General features: G+C 48.0%; 1 protein-coding gene across 2 annotated transcripts in view; it reads left to right on the forward strand.

The window, feature by feature from the left end:
• ADCY5 (adenylate cyclase 5) overlaps positions 1-20,686 on the forward strand; it is an 85,831-nt gene that overhangs the window by 49,102 nt on the left and 16,043 nt on the right. The window contains exons 1-8 of one of the 2 annotated variants that reach the window (XM_069982445.1): positions 5,628-5,673; positions 6,938-7,087; positions 7,827-7,948; positions 13,279-13,390; positions 13,624-13,751; positions 15,785-15,943; positions 19,069-19,210; positions 20,088-20,228. In XM_069982445.1, the coding sequence (XP_069838546.1) occupies positions 5,647-5,673; positions 6,938-7,087; positions 7,827-7,948; positions 13,279-13,390; positions 13,624-13,751; positions 15,785-15,943; positions 19,069-19,210; positions 20,088-20,228 (981 nt within the window). In that variant the 5' untranslated portion in view covers positions 5,628-5,646. Of the gene's footprint in view, positions 1-5,627; positions 5,674-6,937; positions 7,088-7,826; positions 7,949-13,278; positions 13,391-13,623; positions 13,752-15,784; positions 15,944-19,068; positions 19,211-20,087; positions 20,229-20,686 lie in introns of those variants that run through there. The other variant, XM_069982444.1, reaches the window with a different exon arrangement.

Genomic DNA, 20,686 nt, shown 5'->3' on the forward strand with positions numbered 1-20,686 from the left:
GGGCCGGGTAGTGATGTGTAGATCCCAGGGGGGGGGGGCGGATAGTGATGTGTAGATCCCAGGGGGGCCGGGTAGCAGGGGCGGGGGGGCATATAGACCCTGGGGTCACAGCATCTCCAGAACGGCCCGTCTTGTGGGGTCCCTGGTATATAGTGGTCAGTACCGACTAAGTAAGGATGACCTGGGAAAGGATGATGGGGGGAAAAGGCTCATTGATGTGGGTGGGGGGAGGATGAAGGCTAGCCTGTCTGCTCCAATCCCACAGAAGAGCTGCTGTAAAGCAAACTGCTGAAAACTTCCTGCTGGCTATATTAGAAAGGAGTCAGATGACACAGGACATGGCAGCTTGCTGTGTATGGGGCCCGCAGAGCGGTCAGAGCCCATGTGACCCCTGTCCACCCCAGATAATGTCTACAATGGACCTCAGGACTGGAGCAATGGAAGAAGACGTCTGGTCTGATGGGTCACGTTCTCCATCATGTGGACGGTCGTGTGTGTGTGCGGCACTTACCGGGGGAAGAGATGGCACCAGGATGCATTATGGAATTAAGACAAGATGGCGGCAGGGGCAGTGTGATGGGCAATGTTCTGCTGGAGACCTTGTGTCCTGGCATCATGTGGATGTTACTATGACACCAACAACCTACCTAACCATTCTATACACCAAGCCCACCCTTCTTGGAAGCGGGACCCCTCAATGGCAGCGGTCAGCGGCATAATGCCTCGGAGGGAGGGGGGGGGCAGTCACACTATGGACTTTATTCAAGAATAAAGAACCAAACAAATAAATCAAGATGGTGATTTGTCCTCCAGATCCCTCAGATCTCAATCCCATTGATCATCTGTGGGATCCTTGGAGGCCAAATCGCACCCATTACAGGATACCACAGGGGGTGTCATAGGGCTATGGGGTCCGGGGGACACATCACAGGGCTATGGGGTCCGGGGGTACACATCACAGGGCTATGGGGTCCGGGGGTACACATCACAGGGCTATGGGGTCCGGGGGTACACATCACAGGGCTATGGGGTCCGGGGGTACACATCACAGGGCTATGGGGTCCGGGGGGACATCACAGGGCTATGGGGTCCGGGGGACATCACAGGGCTATTGGGTCCGGGGGAACACATCACAGGGCTCTGGGGTCCAGGGGGACACATCACAGGGCTATGGGGTCCGGGGGGACATCACAGGGCTATGGGGTCCGGGGGACATCACAGGGCTATGGGGTCCGGGGGAACACATCACAGGGCTCTGGGGTCCAGGGGGACATCACAGGGCTATGGGGTCCGGGGGAACACATCACAGGGCTCTGGGGTCCAGGGGGACACATCACAGGGCTCTGGGGTCCAGGGGGACACATCACAGAGATATGGGGTCCGGGGGACACATCACAGGGATATGGGGTCCGGGAGAACACATCACAGGGCTCTGGTGTCCGGGGGGGGGGGGGCCAGATTACAGGGCTATGGGGTCCGGGGACACATCACAGGGATATGGGGTCCGGGGACACATCACAGGGATATGGGGTCTGGGGACACATTACAGGGCTATGGGGTCCAGGGGACACATTACAGGTCTATGGGGTCCGGGGGGGGGGTGGGGGGGGGGGGGCAGATTACAGGGCTATGAAGTCCGGGGGGTGGGGGGGACACATCACAGGGATATGGGGTCCAAGGAACATATCACAGGGCTATGGGGTCACATCACAGGGATATGGGGTCCAAGGGACATATCACAGGGCTATGGGGTCACATCACAGGGGGACACATTACAGGGCTATGGGGTCTGGGGAGACACATCACAGGGCTATGGGGTCAGGCCTCACACCTTACAGGAGTTATCATAGGATCGGTGGGGGTCTGACCCCATCATCGACAAGGGCTCCAGTGTTCCCTCTTGTGTGTATGGAGCGGTGGTCATGCACCCCTTTAAAAAATAATATAATAAATGTAACTTCTCTCTGTCTTCTGTATCCTGTCTGTGGTTCTTTTATGTATATTCCATCTTCTCCCACCAGTTATATTATGTCATTTATTACACCATCAGATTAATCTGACAGATTTTTGCAGCCAAAGCCAGGAACGTACTATAAACAGAGAAAAGGTCATAAAGCAAAGACTGAGATTTCTCCTCTTTTAAAATCCATTCCTGGCTTTGGCTGTAAAAATCTGTTAGTGTAATAAGGCCCTAAGAAGTAGTCACAGCCCCGCCCCCTCCGTACTTACTGGATAGTTCTAATCTCTGTAACAATGTATAATAAATTATATGTATATGCCTGTTGTCTGTGCTGATACTTCATAGGTGGTCATGGTGTAAATTCAGGGGGTGACACGATCTGTGCGGGCTGCGTCTTGACCTTTGCTGTTCTGTAGAGATCACTTCCCAGGAGTCTCATAGTCTCGGGCAGGATTTCAAGCTGATACATAGATAACATAGTGTGGCGAGTACTCGACCGGTCACCTATGGGTTTGTTCCTGGTGACGCCACCTCTATGGTGGTTAGTCGGTGGAATATCGCTCAGTCAGATGTTAGGTTGTCGTGACGCCAGTGCTGACCCAGCACACAGGTATGGAGGCACACCTGCTTTTAGTTCTTAAGGCTGGCTATACCCTTTCCCCTGTAGTCGGTGACCTTCCAGGCTGTGATGGGTCCCTTGGGCTGTTATCACAGTGGTCCGGAGTGGAGTTGTGACCCACCCGGACTGTTGGTACCACCACCCACAGAAAGAGGAGATGACCCACGGACGGTGTAACTACTGTGTAGGTGCTTGAGCAATAACCACTGAGTCCTGTGATAATAAATAAACTCTTCTTTACTGAAGGAATATTTTAGTACACCAGCTGACAATAGACTTTTGACTTGACTGGACAAAATCTGTGCTGAGAGCTTCAGAGGTAGAATAGCAGTGCTGACTTGGTTGTGTGTTGAGAAGTAGAGTGAGTTCAGAGTAGAGAAGAGGGGTAGGTCGTGAGAGTTTAGAGTAGTGGAGAGGAGTTTGCCTTGAGAGTCCCAACTGTGCTCTGCCGGAAATTTAGAAGAAGTAGAAGAATACTTGAGAGAAGAAGAATACTTGTGCCCGTGTTTTGACCTTTGTCATGATAACACCTATTGCCCTGTAGTGTTGGATGACCCGTCCTAACAAGGTGACACAAGCCCCATTCTTTGCTCTATCCGGATCAGTTCCTCTAGCTTTAGGATACTGTCCTGCACCTTTAGAGATGTTCAACAGCATGGGTTGGGGTGATCCCTGACCTGTCCTCACTGTTGTCATTTAGCACTGCATAGTTGAAATAAGTGTTGCTTGGAAGGAAAGAGTCTGTGTTTCCCATGTACTGTAGGTACACTACAGCTGGTGTATCCCAAAGGGGGAACCTTGCAGAGCCAGGCTCCTGGCGAAACTCTGGTCAGTGTGTCTTGCCTCTACGTGAACCAGAGAAGAACTGGCTAAGTGTGGGTCTACACTTCCCTTCCCCTTGTGACAACTTGCTACAGGGTGTGTAACAACTCCTGTGAGTGGTGGAGAAGAGAGTGCAAAGAGAAAGGAGAATAGAGATAGGTGAAGAAGAATAGCTCTCATTGGTCCACAGATCACAAACAAAAAATAACCCCTTGCTCACAACAGCTGTGCAATATGCAAGTATACATATACATACTAGTGACATCTAGTGGCAAAATTTAGGCATAATTTCATTACCACTTGACTTTAAATACAGGCTTTTGCGAGGGGTGTACAGACTAGCCACTACCGTGGTAGCACGGCCATCACAATATGTGATGGCCATAGCTCAACTACAATGCCCACATGATTACATCTACTAAGCATAACCACAAGGCTCTCTCTTAGAAGTCAATAGGTGATGGTAATAACTTCACAGGTCACAGAGCATACCTAGAAATCTCTTCCATGGTCAGTAGGTAACAGTCAGAACTCAACCTCTTCCCCCTTTCTGCACAGGTCACACACAGTTCAGACTTCAGTCTGACACAGTGCTCTCTGCTGCCATCTCTGTCCATGTCAGGAAGTGTCCAGAGCAGCAGCAAATCCCCATAGAAAACCTCTCCTTCTCTGGACAGTTCCTGGCAATCCTGACATACAGCCCTGTGTCAGACATACATCACTTCCTGCAGGACATACAGCAACTGATAAGTACTGGAAGACTTGAGATTATAAAATAGACGTAAATTACAAATGTATATAACTTTCTGACACCAGTTGATTTTGAGAAAAAAATTCTCTGGAGTTCCCTTTTAAGGATTTTTTCATTCTTGAATCAAGTTTCTAAGTATTTTTAGGTTTCATACATTGTTTATCCATAAAATAGTAATATAATTACCCTGTAATCTCTCAATCTGCCCAGTCCTGCTCCTCTGCTGATCTTATGTCTTCTGGATGACACATCACATGACGCAGTGTAGATTGACAGGCAGATCAGCAGGGGATCGCCATATAATGCAGAGTGCTGGGCACGTGCGGAGAGCTGAATGACAGGCGCCATTGTATTCAGAGTTGTCACTCGGCAACTGATATAATGTTATAATATAAACACCAGAGGACGACTTCACAATTATATCCGCCTGCCCTGATGCTGTTGCCGCTGTGTCATGGTCACATGATTGGACTTGTCCCCGTTTGCCCCTGTCTTCCCTTCACCCTCCTTCTGTCCCCACTTGCCCTTGATGGGAGACAGAGCCCACAGGCGCCAGTTGCGGGTTTGTGTATGTGTGAACCCAGGGCCCGGCCCCTGGTGGCACCGGCTCCGCAGCAGCTGTGTCAGGAGATACACACGTCTCACGCCTCATGGTGTCTGTCACCTGGCGCTGGTCTGGCAGTGATTGGCGCGCTTCCACATAACACTCGCATCGCTGCCCCTTGGCCCAGCTTATTAACCCCTTCGTCTAATAAACCTGATGACAATTTAGGCCGTGGTCACATGTTGCTGTAACATTGCGTTTTGAGCCATGGTTGCCTTACTGTGAGCATGTAGACTTTTGGGCAAACAAAATGTATCCCCCTCCCTCGTGGGGGTGACCACCATCTCACCATGTGTGACTAGTCATGTGTGGGTTTACAGATCAGACCGCCATTGTCCGTAGGGCTGACCTTCTGCATTGTCATGTGTCCATCAGCTGTGAGAGCAAGGTTAATGGGGTCATCCTAAGTGTGAAGCAACCAGCTGATCATTGAGGGGTCAGAGGTTAGTTATCCAGGAGTCTGAACGCCTTCACTATCTATGGCAGTGGCACTCCATTGGATAAAAAATAGCCGAAGGCTGTCTGGGCATGATGGGCGTTGTAGTGTTTCCATCCAATGGAGAGCCACAGGTTGGGAAACATAGGCTATCTTCAGAGGCCCATAGTATGGTGTAATGGCTGGGCATGTGCGCTCCTGAACAAACACCAATCCCCGTTCTTGGAATCGGTGGCTATCCCAGTACTCGGACCCCCAGCCTTTACCCCAGGGGATAGAGGATTACTTGTCATATATGAATTCTATTGAAGCCATTCTATAGACTCTCTCTTTGTGTCGGCTCTGCCGTGCGGTGTTACAGCTCCAGGTGTGTGTTCTGCGTAATGTGACGTCGCGCAGTAGTGGAGCGTGGACCCCGCACAGTCAGCTCAGCATCACACTCAGCCGGGTTTCCATGACAACACAAGAGCGTCTGCTGCAGGTTTGGAGTCTGCAGTTTCCTTTGAATTCGCAGACAAATCCTTCCCTGTCTGATAACGGCGACAAGTAGAGGGAGCCATCGCCAGGACGGCCGGGCGGGTCTGTACAGTGTGCTAACACAGCCCAGGGAGTGTGTGTGTGGGGGGGAGGGGGGGGGTCACACCTGGTGAAAGTAGGCTCCGCCCGCTAGACTCCTGAGGGTCCTATTACACCAACAGATGTCTGACAGATTTTTTCAGCCATAACCAGCAACAGACTATAAACAGAGTAGTAAAGGAAAGACTGATATTTCTCCTTTCAAATCCATTCCTGGCTTTGGCTGAAAAAATCTGTCAGACATCTGTTGGCGTAATAGGGCCCTAAGGGTCAGGTCTACAGGTCAGTGTGTCATGTGACCTCCTGGGGGCATGGCCTCACATCACTTCTTCATGACCTTCAGTAAACACTTCAGGAGGCATGTTAGGGTGAGACTGACAACTTCACAAGGCCCATCCCCGACTGCGACTAACCACCTAAAGAAAACAACATGGCAGTGATTTATCAGGCAGTCTGAGGGTACTATTACACCAGCAGATCTGACGACAGATTATCTGCCAAAGACTTGAAGCCAAACCCAGGAACAGACTATAAACAGAGAACAGGTCATAAAGGAAAGACTGAGATTTCTCCTCTTTTCACATCCACTCCTGGGTTTGGCTTCAAATCTTTGGCAGATGTCGTCAGATCTGTTGGTGTAATAGTACCCTTAGGGCCCTATTACACCAGCAGATTATCTCACAGATTTCTTTAAGCCAAAGCCAGGAGTGGACTATAAACCGAGAACTGGTCATAAAGGAAAGACTGAGATTTCTCCTCTTTTCAAATCCATTCCTGGCCTTGGCTTAAAAAAATCTGTCAGATAATCTGTTGGTGTAATAGGGCCCTTAGGGTCCGTTCACACGGAGTAAAACTGGCGGAATTCCGCGGTGGAAAATCTTGCCAGCCTCACGCGCGGACCCTGCAAACAGCTCCTCATATCTCAGCTGCCATAACCCATCTCTCTTTATCATTCAGGTGTTGAGTGATATGAATATAGATAATGGAGATTAGGCAGAGTTGACATAACTGCGGGGGGCGATGATGACTGCGATTACAGGCGGCCATATCACTGCAGTCTATTATAGTGATGACTGTGCCTATGTCAGTCCTTCCTAGTATTCCTCTGTGCTGCTGTGACTATGGTGTTGTCCCTGGACGTCTCACCCTCCATGTTTTTTTGCTTTCAGGCGGTCTCCAATCTCCTTATCTTCTTGTGCACAAATATTGTTGGTGTTTGCACGCACTACCCGGCGGAGGTTTCCCAGAGACAGGCGTTCCAGGAGACCCGGGAATGCATCCAGGCCCGACTGCACTCGCAGCGAGAGAACCAGCAGCAGGTGAGACCCCCGCGCCAATGTCATGTGTCTATTCATCAAGGGATAGGGGACCCTCTGGGGTCAGAGAGTTCTACAGATTTATAATTTACTTCTATTTGAAAATCTCCAATCTTCCAGTACTTATCAACTGCTGTTTGTCCTGCAGGAAGTGGTGTATATTCTCCAGCTCTCTGCTGCCACCTCTGTCCATGTCAGGAACTGTCCAGAGCAGGAGAGGTTTCCTATGGGGATTTGCTGCTGCTCTGGACAGTCCCTGACATGGACAGAGGTGGCAGCAGAGAGCACTGTGTCAGACTGGAGAGAATACACCACTTCCTCCATGACAAACAGCAGTTAATCTGTGATGTAGGATCGCGGTGTTTCAGCCATCGTCTTCCCTCTGCTGACAGTCTCTACATTATATTATTATTATAATAGAGACTGTGATCACAGGGCTGCAGGGATTCATTCAGAAAATTGATTGTCACCTTATTCATGCAGAAACAGTGAGAAACATTGCAGATTTTCATGGTGGATTTTCCGCTGAAACGTGTTGAGAATTGAAGGGTCGATAACATCAGTAAATAGTTTCAGTGCCGCACGTGCGTCCTGCGCTCCGCTCATGCATTAGATACAGGATCTCCATAGTTAATATCTTGTGTGGATGGATCCAGAGCCGCTCCACATTCCGCACTCGGCAGTCATGTGACCATTATTAGATGCTGAGCTTCCCTCTTATTAACCCTTTGCCTTGCTCCAGGAACGGCTCCTGCTGTCTGTCCTGCCGCGGCATGTCGCTATGGAGATGAAAGCCGACATCAACGCCAAGCAGGAAGATATGATGTTCCACAAAATCTATATACAGAAGCACGACAATGTGAGGTAGGAGGATGGGAGTTATGCGGAGATCTGAAAGAAGCAACTGTACTAATGAGTGCAGCTCTGGAGTATAATACAGGATGCAACTCAGGATCAGTAATGTAATGTATGTACACAGTGACCCCACCAGCAGAATAGTGAGTGCAGCTCTGGAGTATAATACAGGATGTAACTCAGGATCAGTAATGTAATGTATGTACACAGTGACCCCACCAGCAGAATAGTGAGTGCAGCTCTGGAGTATAATACAGGATGTAACTCAGGATCAGTAATGTAATGTATGCACACAGTGACCCCACCAGCAGAATAGTGTGTGCAGCTCTGGAGTATAATACAGGATGCAACTCAGGATCAGTAATGTAATGTATGTACACAGTGACCCCACCAGCAGAATAGTGAGTGCAGCTCTGGAGTATAATAAAGGATGTAACTCAGAATCAGTAAAGTAATATATGTACACAGTGACCCCACCAGCAGAATAGTGAGTGCAGCTCTGGAGTATAATAAAGGATGTAACTCAGAATCAGTACAGGATCAGTAATGTATGTACACAGTGACCCCACCAGCAGAATAGTGAGTGCAGCTCTGGAGTATAATACAGGATTTATCTCAGGATCAGTAATGTAATGTATGTACACAGTGACCCCACCAGCAGAATAGTGAGTGCAGCTCTGGAGTATAATGCAGGATGTATCTCAGGATCAGTACAGGATTAGTAATGTATATACAAGGTGACCCCACCAGCAGAATAGTGTGTGCAGCTCTGGAGTATAATACAGGATGTAACTCAGGATCAGTAATGTATGTATGTACACAGTGACCCCACCAGCAGAATAGTGAGTGCAGCTCTGGAGTATAATAAAGGATGTAACTCAGAATCAGTAAAGTAATATATGTACACAGTGACCCCACCAGCAGAATAGTGAGTGCAGCTCTGGAGTATAATAAAGGATGTAACTCAGAATCAGTACAGGATCAGTAATGTATGTACACAGTGACCCCACCAGCAGAATAGTGAGTGCAGCTCTGGAGTATAATACAGGATTTATCTCAGGATCAGTAATGTAATGTATGTACACAGTGACCCCACCAGCAGAATAGTGAGTGCAGCTCTGGAGTATAATGCAGGATGTATCTCAGGATCAGTACAGGATTAGTAATGTATATACAAGGTGACCCCACCAGCAGAATAGTGTGTGCAGCTCTGGAGTATAATACAGGATGTAACTCAGGATCAGTAATGTAATGTATGTACACAGTGACCCCACCAGCAGAATAGTGAGTGCAGCTCTGGAGTATAATGCAGGATGTCACTCAGGATCAGTACAGGATTAGTAATGTATATACAAGGTGACCCCACCAGCGGAATAGTGTGTGCAGCTCTGGAGTATAATACAGGATGCATCTTGGGATCAGTACAGGATTAGTAATGTATATACAAGGTGACCCCACCAGCGGAATAGTGTGTGCAGCTCTGGAGTATAATACAGGATGCATCTTGGGATCAGTATTGACTATGCACATAGTTAATGTACATTATTTCCACATGAAATGTTCCTGGTCATATGTTATAATTGGCTCTTAAGTTTCCCAGACTGAGGAGTTAGAGGCTTCTTGCTGTCCCCCAGGGCCGGTGCTTCCTCCCTGACATCTTTGTGTATCTTGCAGTCAGACGCTGTGAGGTTAATTATAATTTTTTCCGGAGTCCGTGTTTCTGTTGACATCTGTGCTGCGGCCAATACACAGAGGATGACCCCTGCAACACTTACACAATGAGACCCCACCGGAGGCATTCACCCACATGTAACCCCTTCTCTGCCAGGTTGGTTAGTTGATCAGTGATCCTTTGTGGATGATTTAGGTTTATAGGTTGATAATCTCCAGTGATCCAGTGACCCCCCCCCCCCTCTTATTGTCCCGCTCTGTGTTGCGGATTCCAGCCCTCTATAAATAGCTTCCACCGTCTCCGGTATTTTTACACTTCCAGTGTCCGGCGCTGCTCATTGTGCTAACACAGCGGAGCGTAACGTTCTCTCTGGGACCTCTCCCGGCCTATTGAATATGGGCTTCCTGCCGCTTCTGGATAAACACCAGCCCTTCCTGCGCAGGAGCATCACCCTCACCGTGTGTATCCCCCCAATACAGCACCGCATCACCAACTTATTCTCCAGTGTTCCCTAAGCTATGACTCTCCAGCTGTTGCAAAACTACAACTCTCACCATGCCCTGACAGCCTTCGGCTGTCAGGGCATGATGGGAGTTGTAGTTTTGCATCAGCTAGAGAGCCACAGGTTGGGGAACACTGTTATACTCCAATCACATCCAGAGCTGCATTCACAATTCAAACATTACATCATGTCCTCTAGCTGCAGGCCCTCCAGGCTCACGTTATACCTTTTTGCCGCTGTGCTTGCTGTCTTTCAGTGGAATTATCTCAATTCATATTGAGAGGCTGCAAACATGCCGGCCAGCAATGGACCTGCACTATTTCAAGGACTGAACGTGACTAGCGTGAATGTGACTAGCGTTAAAGGGGAAATCCAGGGTTATAAAAAAGGCAAGGATGCAGTCTTGCAAAAACAGCACCACGCCTGTCCTCTCAGGTTGTGTGTGGTGTTACAATTTTCCTCCATTCATGTCAATAAAACTGAGGTAAAGTCACAATATCATCTGAAAATTTGTTACAGTTGTAAAAACTCTAGACAATTGTTTGGGATTCAGATTGAAACATGTTGTCTGCACTGATACATTGCAACAAATTGTCAGGACAGAAGGGAACAACTGTGTAGACAGCAAGTGGAGGTCGAAACTGGTAAAGAACTGAAATGCAAAGGAACTGATTTACTGTTGCAAATGTGCCAGAATTAGGTTTCAATTTTGAAAGAAAAAAAAAAAATTGGCTAACCTGACTACGACTACATTATTATGTGGTTTAGACAAAGGGGCGTTGCTTTGGCGAATGGGCGTGGTTTAAGTATTGTGAGTTTCTGTGCACATTTATTGTGAACTTTCAGTCCACTCAGTAAGTAGAATAGAAATCCACACTCCGTCAGTGCATTTTACATTGGCAGAAAGGAAAAGCAAAGTGAAAAAGGCGCAAATGATCGCTCCCCCCCCGAGACTTTCCATTATACCGTGATTAGGCTTTATATACCAGACGTGGCCCATTTAACCCTCTATTATCACAGCTGATAAGACGAGTGTCCCCGTGACGTCAGGCGCGGCTCTGCCGGCTTCCCTAGGGAACGACACCATTTTCAGGAATAATCCTCCCGTTTCCCAGTGCTCGTAGTCCACGTGGAACTGTCACATTGGTTTCTATTGAGATGTCACCTCTGAAGAACATGGCGGCTGCGTTAATCCCGGGCTGACGGCTCTTGTCATGTGAAGATTTATGAGAACGACGCCTCGTTGCTCTTAGTTTCCATGGAGACGCGCCGGATGATTTTTACGTGTGACTCTATCAGTTGGATATTGCGTTGTTATCCTGGCATCGGTCATGTGACCCTTCTCCTCGCATTGCCCTGATTCCCTCTTTATTACGTTAGATTCCGCTGTCACCCATAATACACATACACCGTATCCCCCCAATATAGGACTAAATAAGCGTCAGGTCCAGGAGACGACATCCCAGTGCTCTGACTTCACCATTGCCTTTCCTGCAGAAGCTTCAGTATATACTGCAATCCTGTCATTCTATTCATGAACCAAGGTTAGCAGGATATACGTCCATATATATGTGTGTGTGTGTGTGTGTATATATATATAATGGTGGAGGGCGACCTGTGATTGTCATCAGTCGCAATGTATCGTCCGTGCCTAATACACTGCTAACTCTGGACCTGAGATAGAAAGCTCCCATAATCCCTTGCACTTCTGTTTGTTTATATTGAATTGTTCCTCCTCTTACCTCACTGACCCCGAACCCTGGAGCGACGCTGCATCATAAGTATTCTGCTCACTTCTCGGGTGCTGACTCCTCAATCAGCCTGAAGATTGTGGCAGCGGACGGGAAGATTCAATGTGGCAAGGACAGCGGAGAAATACTGATTTTGCAAAATGATTAAACATTTCAGGATGTCAGGAATGTATTCTACTAATAAAGTTCATACAAAAATAATACAGCACTGTCCTCTATATAATAATGATATACAAGAATATAACTACTATAATACTGCCCCTATATACAGGAATATAACTACTATAGTACTGCTCCTATATACAGGGATATAACTACTATAATACTGCTCCCTATATACAGGAATATACTACTATAATACTGCTCCCTATATACAGGGATATATACTATAATACTGCTCCTATATACAGGAATATAACTACTATAATACTGCTCCTATATACAGGGATATAACTACTATAATACTGCTCCTATATACAAGAATATAACTACTATAATACTGCTCCTATATACAAGAATATAACTACTATAATACTGCTCCTATATACAGGAATATAACTACTATAATACTGCCCCCTATATACAAGAATATACTACTATAATACTGCTCCTATATACAAGAATATAACTACTATAATACTGCTCCTATATACAGGGATATAACTACTATAATACTGCTCCTATATACAAGAATATAACTACTATAATACTGCTCCTATATACAAGAATATAACTACTATAATACTGCTCCTATATACAGGAATATAACTACTATAATACTGCTCCCTATATACAAGAATATAACTACTATAATACTGCTCCTATATACAGGAATATAACTACTATAATACTGCTCCCTATATACAAGAATATAACTACTATAATACTGCCCCTATATACAGGGATATACTACTATAATACTGCCCCCTATATACAGGGATATACTACTATAATACTACTCCCTATATACAAGAATATAACTACTATAATACTGCTCCTATATACAGGAATATAACTACTATAATACTGCTCCTATATACAGGAATATAACTACTATAATACTGCTCCTATATACAGGGATACAACTACTATAATACTGCCTCTTATATACAGGACTATAACTACTATAATACTGCTCCTATATACAGGAATATACTACTATAATACTGCTCTTATATACAGGAATATACTACTATAATACTGCTCCTATAGATAAGATTATGTAGATGAATAGTTGCAGACATTTCCGGGACTCTAGGGGGCAGTATATATGGGGGGGGGGGGCTTTGGTGTTGTTCTGTAGGTGCGGGATATGTTAGCTGTCTATGTAGTATTATTACAATCTCTTCTGTGATTGGCCGATATTGGTGACAGGTTTTGTTGTAGTCACTCTCTGTCTTCTCTTATTTCCCAGCATCCTCTTTGCTGACATTGAGGGATTCACCAGCCTGGCCTCGCAGTGCACCGCGCAGGAACTGGTCATGACGCTGAATGAATTATTTGCCCGATTTGACAAGTTGGCGGCTGTGAGTTGATGGGACAGATATGGTGATGGATCCCCCCAGTGCTGAGCTGTGGTCGGGGGACCCCTATATCTCATGGGAGGGTGGATCAGCCTCCCCTTCTGCTGTGGTTTTAGCTGGGACCATTTACAGTGTCAGGCCTGGGTGGATTTCCCCTTTAAGTAACTATACAGGGGGTCGGGGTTATCTTCATCATCCTCTCTATATAGGATTCACTGATCGGCTTCTTTTTACAGGAGAACCATTGTCTGCGGATCAAGATTCTGGGTGACTGCTATTACTGTGTCTCCGGGCTGCCGGAAGCTCGCTCCGACCACGCGCACTGCTGCGTGGAGATGGGACTGGATATGATCGAGGCGATCTCGTGAGTACATGACCATCACAAGCAATGAAGCTTAAAGGGGGACTCCAGAATAAAACTTTAAATGAACTGTTAGCAGAAAGTTATACAGCTTTGTAATTTACTTCTATATAAAAATCTCCAGTCTTCCTGTACTTATCAGCTGATGTATGTCATGCAGGAAGTGGTGTACTATCTCCAGTCTGACACAGTGCTCTCTGCTGCCACCTCTGTCCATGTCAGGAACTGTCCAGAGCAGCAGCAAATCCCCATAGAAAACCTCTTCTGCTCTGGACAGTTCCTGACATGGACAGAGGTGGCAGCAGAGAGCACTGTGTCAGACTGGAGAGAATACACCACTTCCTGCAGGACATACAGCAGCTGATACGTTCTGGAAGCCTGGAAGTAAATTACAAATCTGTATAACTTTCTGACACCAGTCAGATTTGTTAACATTTTTTTCCTCTGGTGTACCCCTTTAATCCTTAAAAAATGAAAAATGTATTTCTTGCTGTCAGTAAATAAAAACATTTCATTATCAACATCTGTCTGTGTAACTCCATGTTTGGTACATAAAGTAACGAGATAGGGGTGATATCCGGACGAGCTGTGCCACGTGACACACTCAGCTCTGCTAGGTCAGTAAGTGCCACATGACACACTCAGCTCTGCTAGGTCAGTAAGTGCCACGTGACACACTCAGCTCTGCTAGGTCAGTAAGTGCCACATGACACACTCAGCTCTGCTAGGTCAGTAAGTGCCACGTGACACACTCAGCTCTGCTAGGTCAGTACGTGCCACGTGACACACTCAGCTCTGCTAGGTCAGTAAGTGCCACATGACACACTCAGCTCTGCTAGGTCAGTAAGTGCCACATGACACACTCAGCTCTGCTAGGTCAGTAAGTGCCACGTGACACACTCAGCTCTGCTAGGTCAGTAAGTGCCACATGACACACTCAGCTCTGCTAGGTCAGTAAGTGCCACGTGACACACTCAGCTCTGCTAGGTCAGTACGTGCCACGTGACACACTCAGCTCTGCTAGGTCAGTAAGTGCCACATGACACACTCAGCTCTGCTAGGTCAGTAAGTGCCACATGACACACTCAGCTCTGCTAGGTCAGTAAGTGCCACGTGACACACTCAGCTCTGCTAGGTCAGTAAGTGCCTCGTGACACACTCAGCTCTGCTAGGTCAGTAAATGCCTCGTGGCACACTCAGCTCTGCTAGGTCAGTAAGTGCCTCGTGACACACTCAGCTCTGCTAGGTCAGTACGTGGCATCTACATACACAGAGAGTAGCTGGCTGCCTGGTGAGCGCAGAATGCGGCATTTACACAGGGAGCGATGAGATTATCACTGAGAGCCTGGAAATGTTTGATAATTGTGCGGAGATAAGAACGGCCGCTGCGCCACCTGACTAAGCGGGAATGCAGCAGCTGAAGGGGATCGGGCAGGGACTCCTCCGGGGCTAGAGGGTAATTTAAAGGGGTTATTCAGCACTACAAAAACATGGCCACTTTTCCACCTCTCTTGTCTCCAGTTCAGGTGGTCCATTTACTTCAATGGAAACAAGCTGCAAACCCCACCCACACTGGAGACAAGAGCGGGGCTGTCTCTGGAAGAAAGTTGCCATGTTTTTGTAGCGCTGGATAACTCTTTTAAAGGGAATGTACCATCAGGCCTGGGCTGAAGCACTGGAGGCGGACCGACCCACCCTCAGTGGGAGGAAGTGCTCCATTAGAATCAATGGAGCTGTTTTATAGAGGGGTGGGGGTTTCCTCCCACTGGGGGTGGGTCGGCCCGCCTCCAGTGCTTCAGCCCAGGCCTGATGGTACATTCCCTTTAAAGGGCCGGTCTACATAAAGCTCTTTCATAAAACGTTTCTAATTGATAGAATGTTTCATTCACTTCATTCGGATCGCTTCTTGCTGTCAGTGAATGAAGTCAGAGCCTGAATGTGTCTGGACCTGATATTGGAAAGTCTATGCTATCAGTCTCCACTACCCTCTGCTTCTGTCTGTCATGTGACACTGTATGCTATGTCTCCCCCTGCAGGCTGGTGCGGGAAGTGACAGGCGTCAACGTGAACATGCGAGTAGGAATCCACAGCGGGCGCGTACACTGCGGGGTCCTGGGGCTGCGGAAGTGGCAGTTTGATGTGTGGTCCAATGATGTCACCCTGGCCAATCACATGGAAGCAGGAGGCAAAGCCGGGTAAGTGCGCAACATAATGTATCACATCCCTGACCCCAGGAGCTGACACTCTAATCTATTATACACAATGTATCATCACTCCCATCATCATCCCTGACCCCAGGAGCTCATACTCTAATCTCCTATCACACACAATGTACCATCACTCCCATCATCCCTGACCCCAGGAGCTCACACTCTAATCTCCTATCACACACAATGTATCATCACTCCCATCATCCCTGACCCCAGGAGCTCACACTCTAATCTCCTATCACACACAGTGTATCATCACTCCTATCATTCCTGACCCCAGGAGCTCACACTCTAATCTCCTATCACACACAATGTATCATCAATCCCATCATCCCTGACCCCAGGAGCTCACACTCTAATCTCCTATCACACACACAATGTATCATCACTCCCATCATCCCTGACCCCAGGAGCTCACACTCTAATCTCCTATCACACAATATGTATCATCACTCCCATCATCCCTGACCCCAGGAGCTCACACTCTAATCTCCTATCACACAATATGTATCATCACTCCCATCATCCCTCACCCCAGGAGCTCACACTCTAATCTCCTATCACACACAGTGTATCATCACTCCCATCATCCCTGACCCCAGGAGCTCACACTCTAATCTCCTATCACACAATATGTATCATCACTCCCATCATCCCTGACCCCAGGAGCTCACACTCTAATCTCCTATCACACAATATGTATCATCACTCCCATCATCCCTCACCCCAGGAGCTCACACTCTAATCTCCTATCACACACACAATGTATCATCACTCCCATCATCCCTGACCCCAGGAGCTCACACTCTAATTATCTATCACACACAGAGTATCATCACTCCCATCATCCCTGACCCCAGGAGCTCACACTCTAATCTCCTATCACACACACAATGTATCATCACTCCCATCATCCCTGACCCCAGGAGCTCACACTCTAATCTCCTATCACACAATGTATCATCACTCCCATCATCCCTGACCCCAGGAGCTCACACTCTAATCTCCTATCACACACAGTGTATCATCACTCCCATCATCCCTGACCCCAGGAGCTCAAACTCTAATCATCTATCACACACAATGTATCATCACTCCCATCATCCCTGACCCCAGGAGCTCACACTCTAATCATCTATCACACACAGTGTATCATCACTCCCATCATTCCTGACCCCAGGAGCTCACACTCTAATCATCTATCACACACAGTGTATCATCACTCCCATCATTCCTGACCCCAGGAGCTCACACTCTAATCATCTATCACACACAGTGTATCATCACTCCCATCATCTCTGACCCCAGGAGCTCACACTCTAATCTCCTATCACACACAGTGTATCATCACTCCCATCATTCCTGACCCCAGGAGCTCACACTCTATGCTCACACACAGATGCCGGCCTATCTGACCTCTCGCGCTCCATGTTGTCTCTATGTGGCCGGGGGTGGTGGGTACCAATGAGGGCGCTTTGCCCTTCTGACCCCGTTTAACCCTCGCCCCGCTCATCCCTGGCGCCCTCGCTCGTTATTGATGTGAACGTTCGATCGTCGGCTGTCTGATTGATGAGAGGTGACAGGCGGCACAGGAGGGGTCAGCGCGGGGTCACAGTCGGTGCAGATCAGCGTCACGTCACAGCGTTCCAGCTCCGCAGGTTTCTTCATTTACATTTTAATTGCCACAAAATATAATATTTCAATCAAAATACAATTACGGCCAATTTAGAACGCCGACCTGCCAGAAACCGCGAGACGCCTGGAATACACGCGCCAATTAATGTGCAAATATGACTGAGCTGGGGTCAGCGCCCTCATAGCCATGGAGAATCTGACAGGCAGTCCTATGTAAATGAAGAACGGACAGTTCTGTAACCCCCTCACAAATTGTCACCATAGAAAAACTGATTGCAAAAATCCAATGTGAATCCAGCCTCATGAATGAAAACCTCCTGACCAGGTCCTGTTCACACTGCTGAGTGTTTGTTACAGTGATCTCCAACCAGCAGCTCTCTGGCCATTGCAGCGTGCGGCTGTCAGGGCATGCTGGGAGTTGTAGTTTTGCAGCAGCTGAAGCGCCACAAGTCAGGGATTACTGGTCTGTTACTGTATCTAGGAATTACAGTTCTACCATTTATAAGATCTCTGCTTGTTGTCATTAAATTAATCCTGAACCGACTTGTCTTACATCACAGGATTTGTTACAGTTGCATCCATCTTAAAGGGGTACTCCAGCGGGAAAAATAATTATTTTAGAAAGTTATAAAGATTTGTAATTTACTTCTATATAAAAATCTCCAGTCTTCCAGTACTTATCAGCTGCTGTAAGTCCTGCAGGAAGTAGTGTATTCTCTCCATTCTGACACAATGCTCTCTGCTGCCACCTCTGTCCATGTCAGGAACTGTCCAGAGCAGGAGAGGTTTTCTATGGGGATTTACTGCTGCTCTGGACAGTTCCTGACATGGACAGAGGTGGCAGCAGAGAGCACTGTGTCAGACTGGAAAGAATATACCACATCCTGCAAGACATACAGCAGCTGATAAGTACTGGAAGACTGGAGATTTTTATATAGAAGTAAATTACAAGTATATATAACTTCCGGACACCAGCTGATTTGAAAGGAAAAAAATAGTGCCAGAGTACCCCTTTAAGAGGCACTGAATTTATCCTGACCTGGTATCACAGCAGAGGGTTTGTTACAGTTGTATCCATCGTCTAGCAGTATACACACACACACACACACTGTATACATGATATATTATACCTGCCCTGATACATTGTAGCAAACTATCTGGACAGGAGAGAGAGTTATGCTGCGTTTACACGGAACGATTATCGTTCGAATTTTTGCAATAACGATCTTATTTGAGCGATAATCGTTCCATGTAAACACAGCAAACGATCAAGCGACGAGCGAGAAATCGTTCATTTTGATCTTTCAACGCGTTCTCAAATTGTCGTTCCTCCGCTAATAATTCGCAGATCGCTTCGTGTAAACAGTCTTTCAAAGATTCACCCTATGTGAAGGATGGGCTTAAGCGATATTAAAAACAATCGCAATAACGATTTATTCTTCCCGTTCGGTAACAACCTCATTGTTGTGTTTCAGCCGCATTCACATCACAAAGGCGACTCTGAATTACCTGAACGGAGACTACGAGGTGGAGCCCGGGGCCGGCGGCGAGCGCAACCCCTATCTGAAGAAGCACAATATAGAGACCTTCCTAATCGTCCGCTGCAGCCAGAAGAGGGTAAGGGGCCGCCGCGCCGTGTAAGACATTATACAATAGCAGAATAGTGAGTGCAGCTCTGGAGGTTACTGAGATAAACCACATAATGTAAGAGCAGAATAGTGAGCGCAGCTCCGGAGGTGAGTGAAGTAGATGTCATAAAGCAGAGGATGTGTAAAGCTGTCTCCTGTGCCCTCTGCTCTGTAGAGGCCGCTGTGTCCTGTGTACATGGGGCCCCGGGGGGCAGAGGCCGCTGTGTCCTGTATACATGGGGCCCGGGGGGGGGGCAGAGTCCGCTGTGTCCTGTATACATGGGGCCCCGGGAGGCAGAGGCCGCTGTGTCCTGTGTACATGGGGCCCGGGGGGGGCAGAGGCCGCTGTGTCCTGTATACATGGGGCCCGCGGGGTAGAGACCGCTATGTCCTGTGTACATGGGGCCCCGGGGGGCAGAGGCTGCTGTGTCCTGTATACATGGGGCCCCGGGGGGCAGAGGCTGCTGTGTCCTGTATACATGGGGCCCGGGGGGCAGAGGCCGCTGTGTCATGTATACATGGGGCCCCGGGGGGCAGAGGCTGCTGTGTCCTGTATACATGGGGCCCGGGGGGCAGAGGCCGCTGTGTCCTGTATACATGGGGCCCCGGGGGGGGGCAGAGGCCGCTGTGTCATGTATACATGGGGCCCGGGGGGGGCAGAGGCCGCTGTGTCATGTATACATGGGGCCCCGGGGGGCAGAGGCCGCTGTGTCCTGTGTACATGGGGCCCCGGGGGGCAGAGGCCGCTGTGTCCTGTGTACGGACAATGTCAGCCATCATGTTGTCATGAAATCAATGTGCCGCCTGCTGCTGGGAGACGCTGCGGGGGACGAGCAGAAAATCAATCTCCTGTCTCTTTAATGCAGAAAGAAGAAAAGGCGATGATTGCGAAGATGAACCGGCAGCGCGCCAACTCCCTGGGGCACAACACCGCCCCCTGGGGGATGGAGCGCAACTTCTACAATCACCTGGGGACCAACCAAGTGTCTAAGGAAATGAAGAGGATGGTACGTGGGATATCAGTGTATCACCCCTCTATCCCCCTCCATCATACCCATCCCCCTCCTTCATACTCATCACCCTCCATCATACCCATCACCCTCCTTCATACTCATCACCCTCCATCATACCCATCACCCTCCTTCATACTCATCACCCTCCATCATACCCATCACCCTCCTTCATACCCATCACCCTCCATCATACCCATCACCCTCCTTCATACTCATCACCCTCCATCATACCCATCACCCTCCTTCATACTCATCACCCTCCTTCATACTCATCACCCTCCTTCATACTCATCACCCTCCTTCATACTCATCACCCTCCATCATACCCATCCCCCTCCATCATACTCATCACCCTCCATCATACCCATCACCCTCCATCATACCCATCACCCTCCATCATACCCATCACCCTCCTTCATACCCATTACCCTCCATCATGCTCGTCACCCTCC

This window comes from Dendropsophus ebraccatus, chromosome 9 (assembly GCF_027789765.1).
Source record: "Dendropsophus ebraccatus isolate aDenEbr1 chromosome 9, aDenEbr1.pat, whole genome shotgun sequence".
Classification (NCBI taxonomy): Eukaryota; Metazoa; Chordata; class Amphibia; order Anura; family Hylidae; genus Dendropsophus; species Dendropsophus ebraccatus.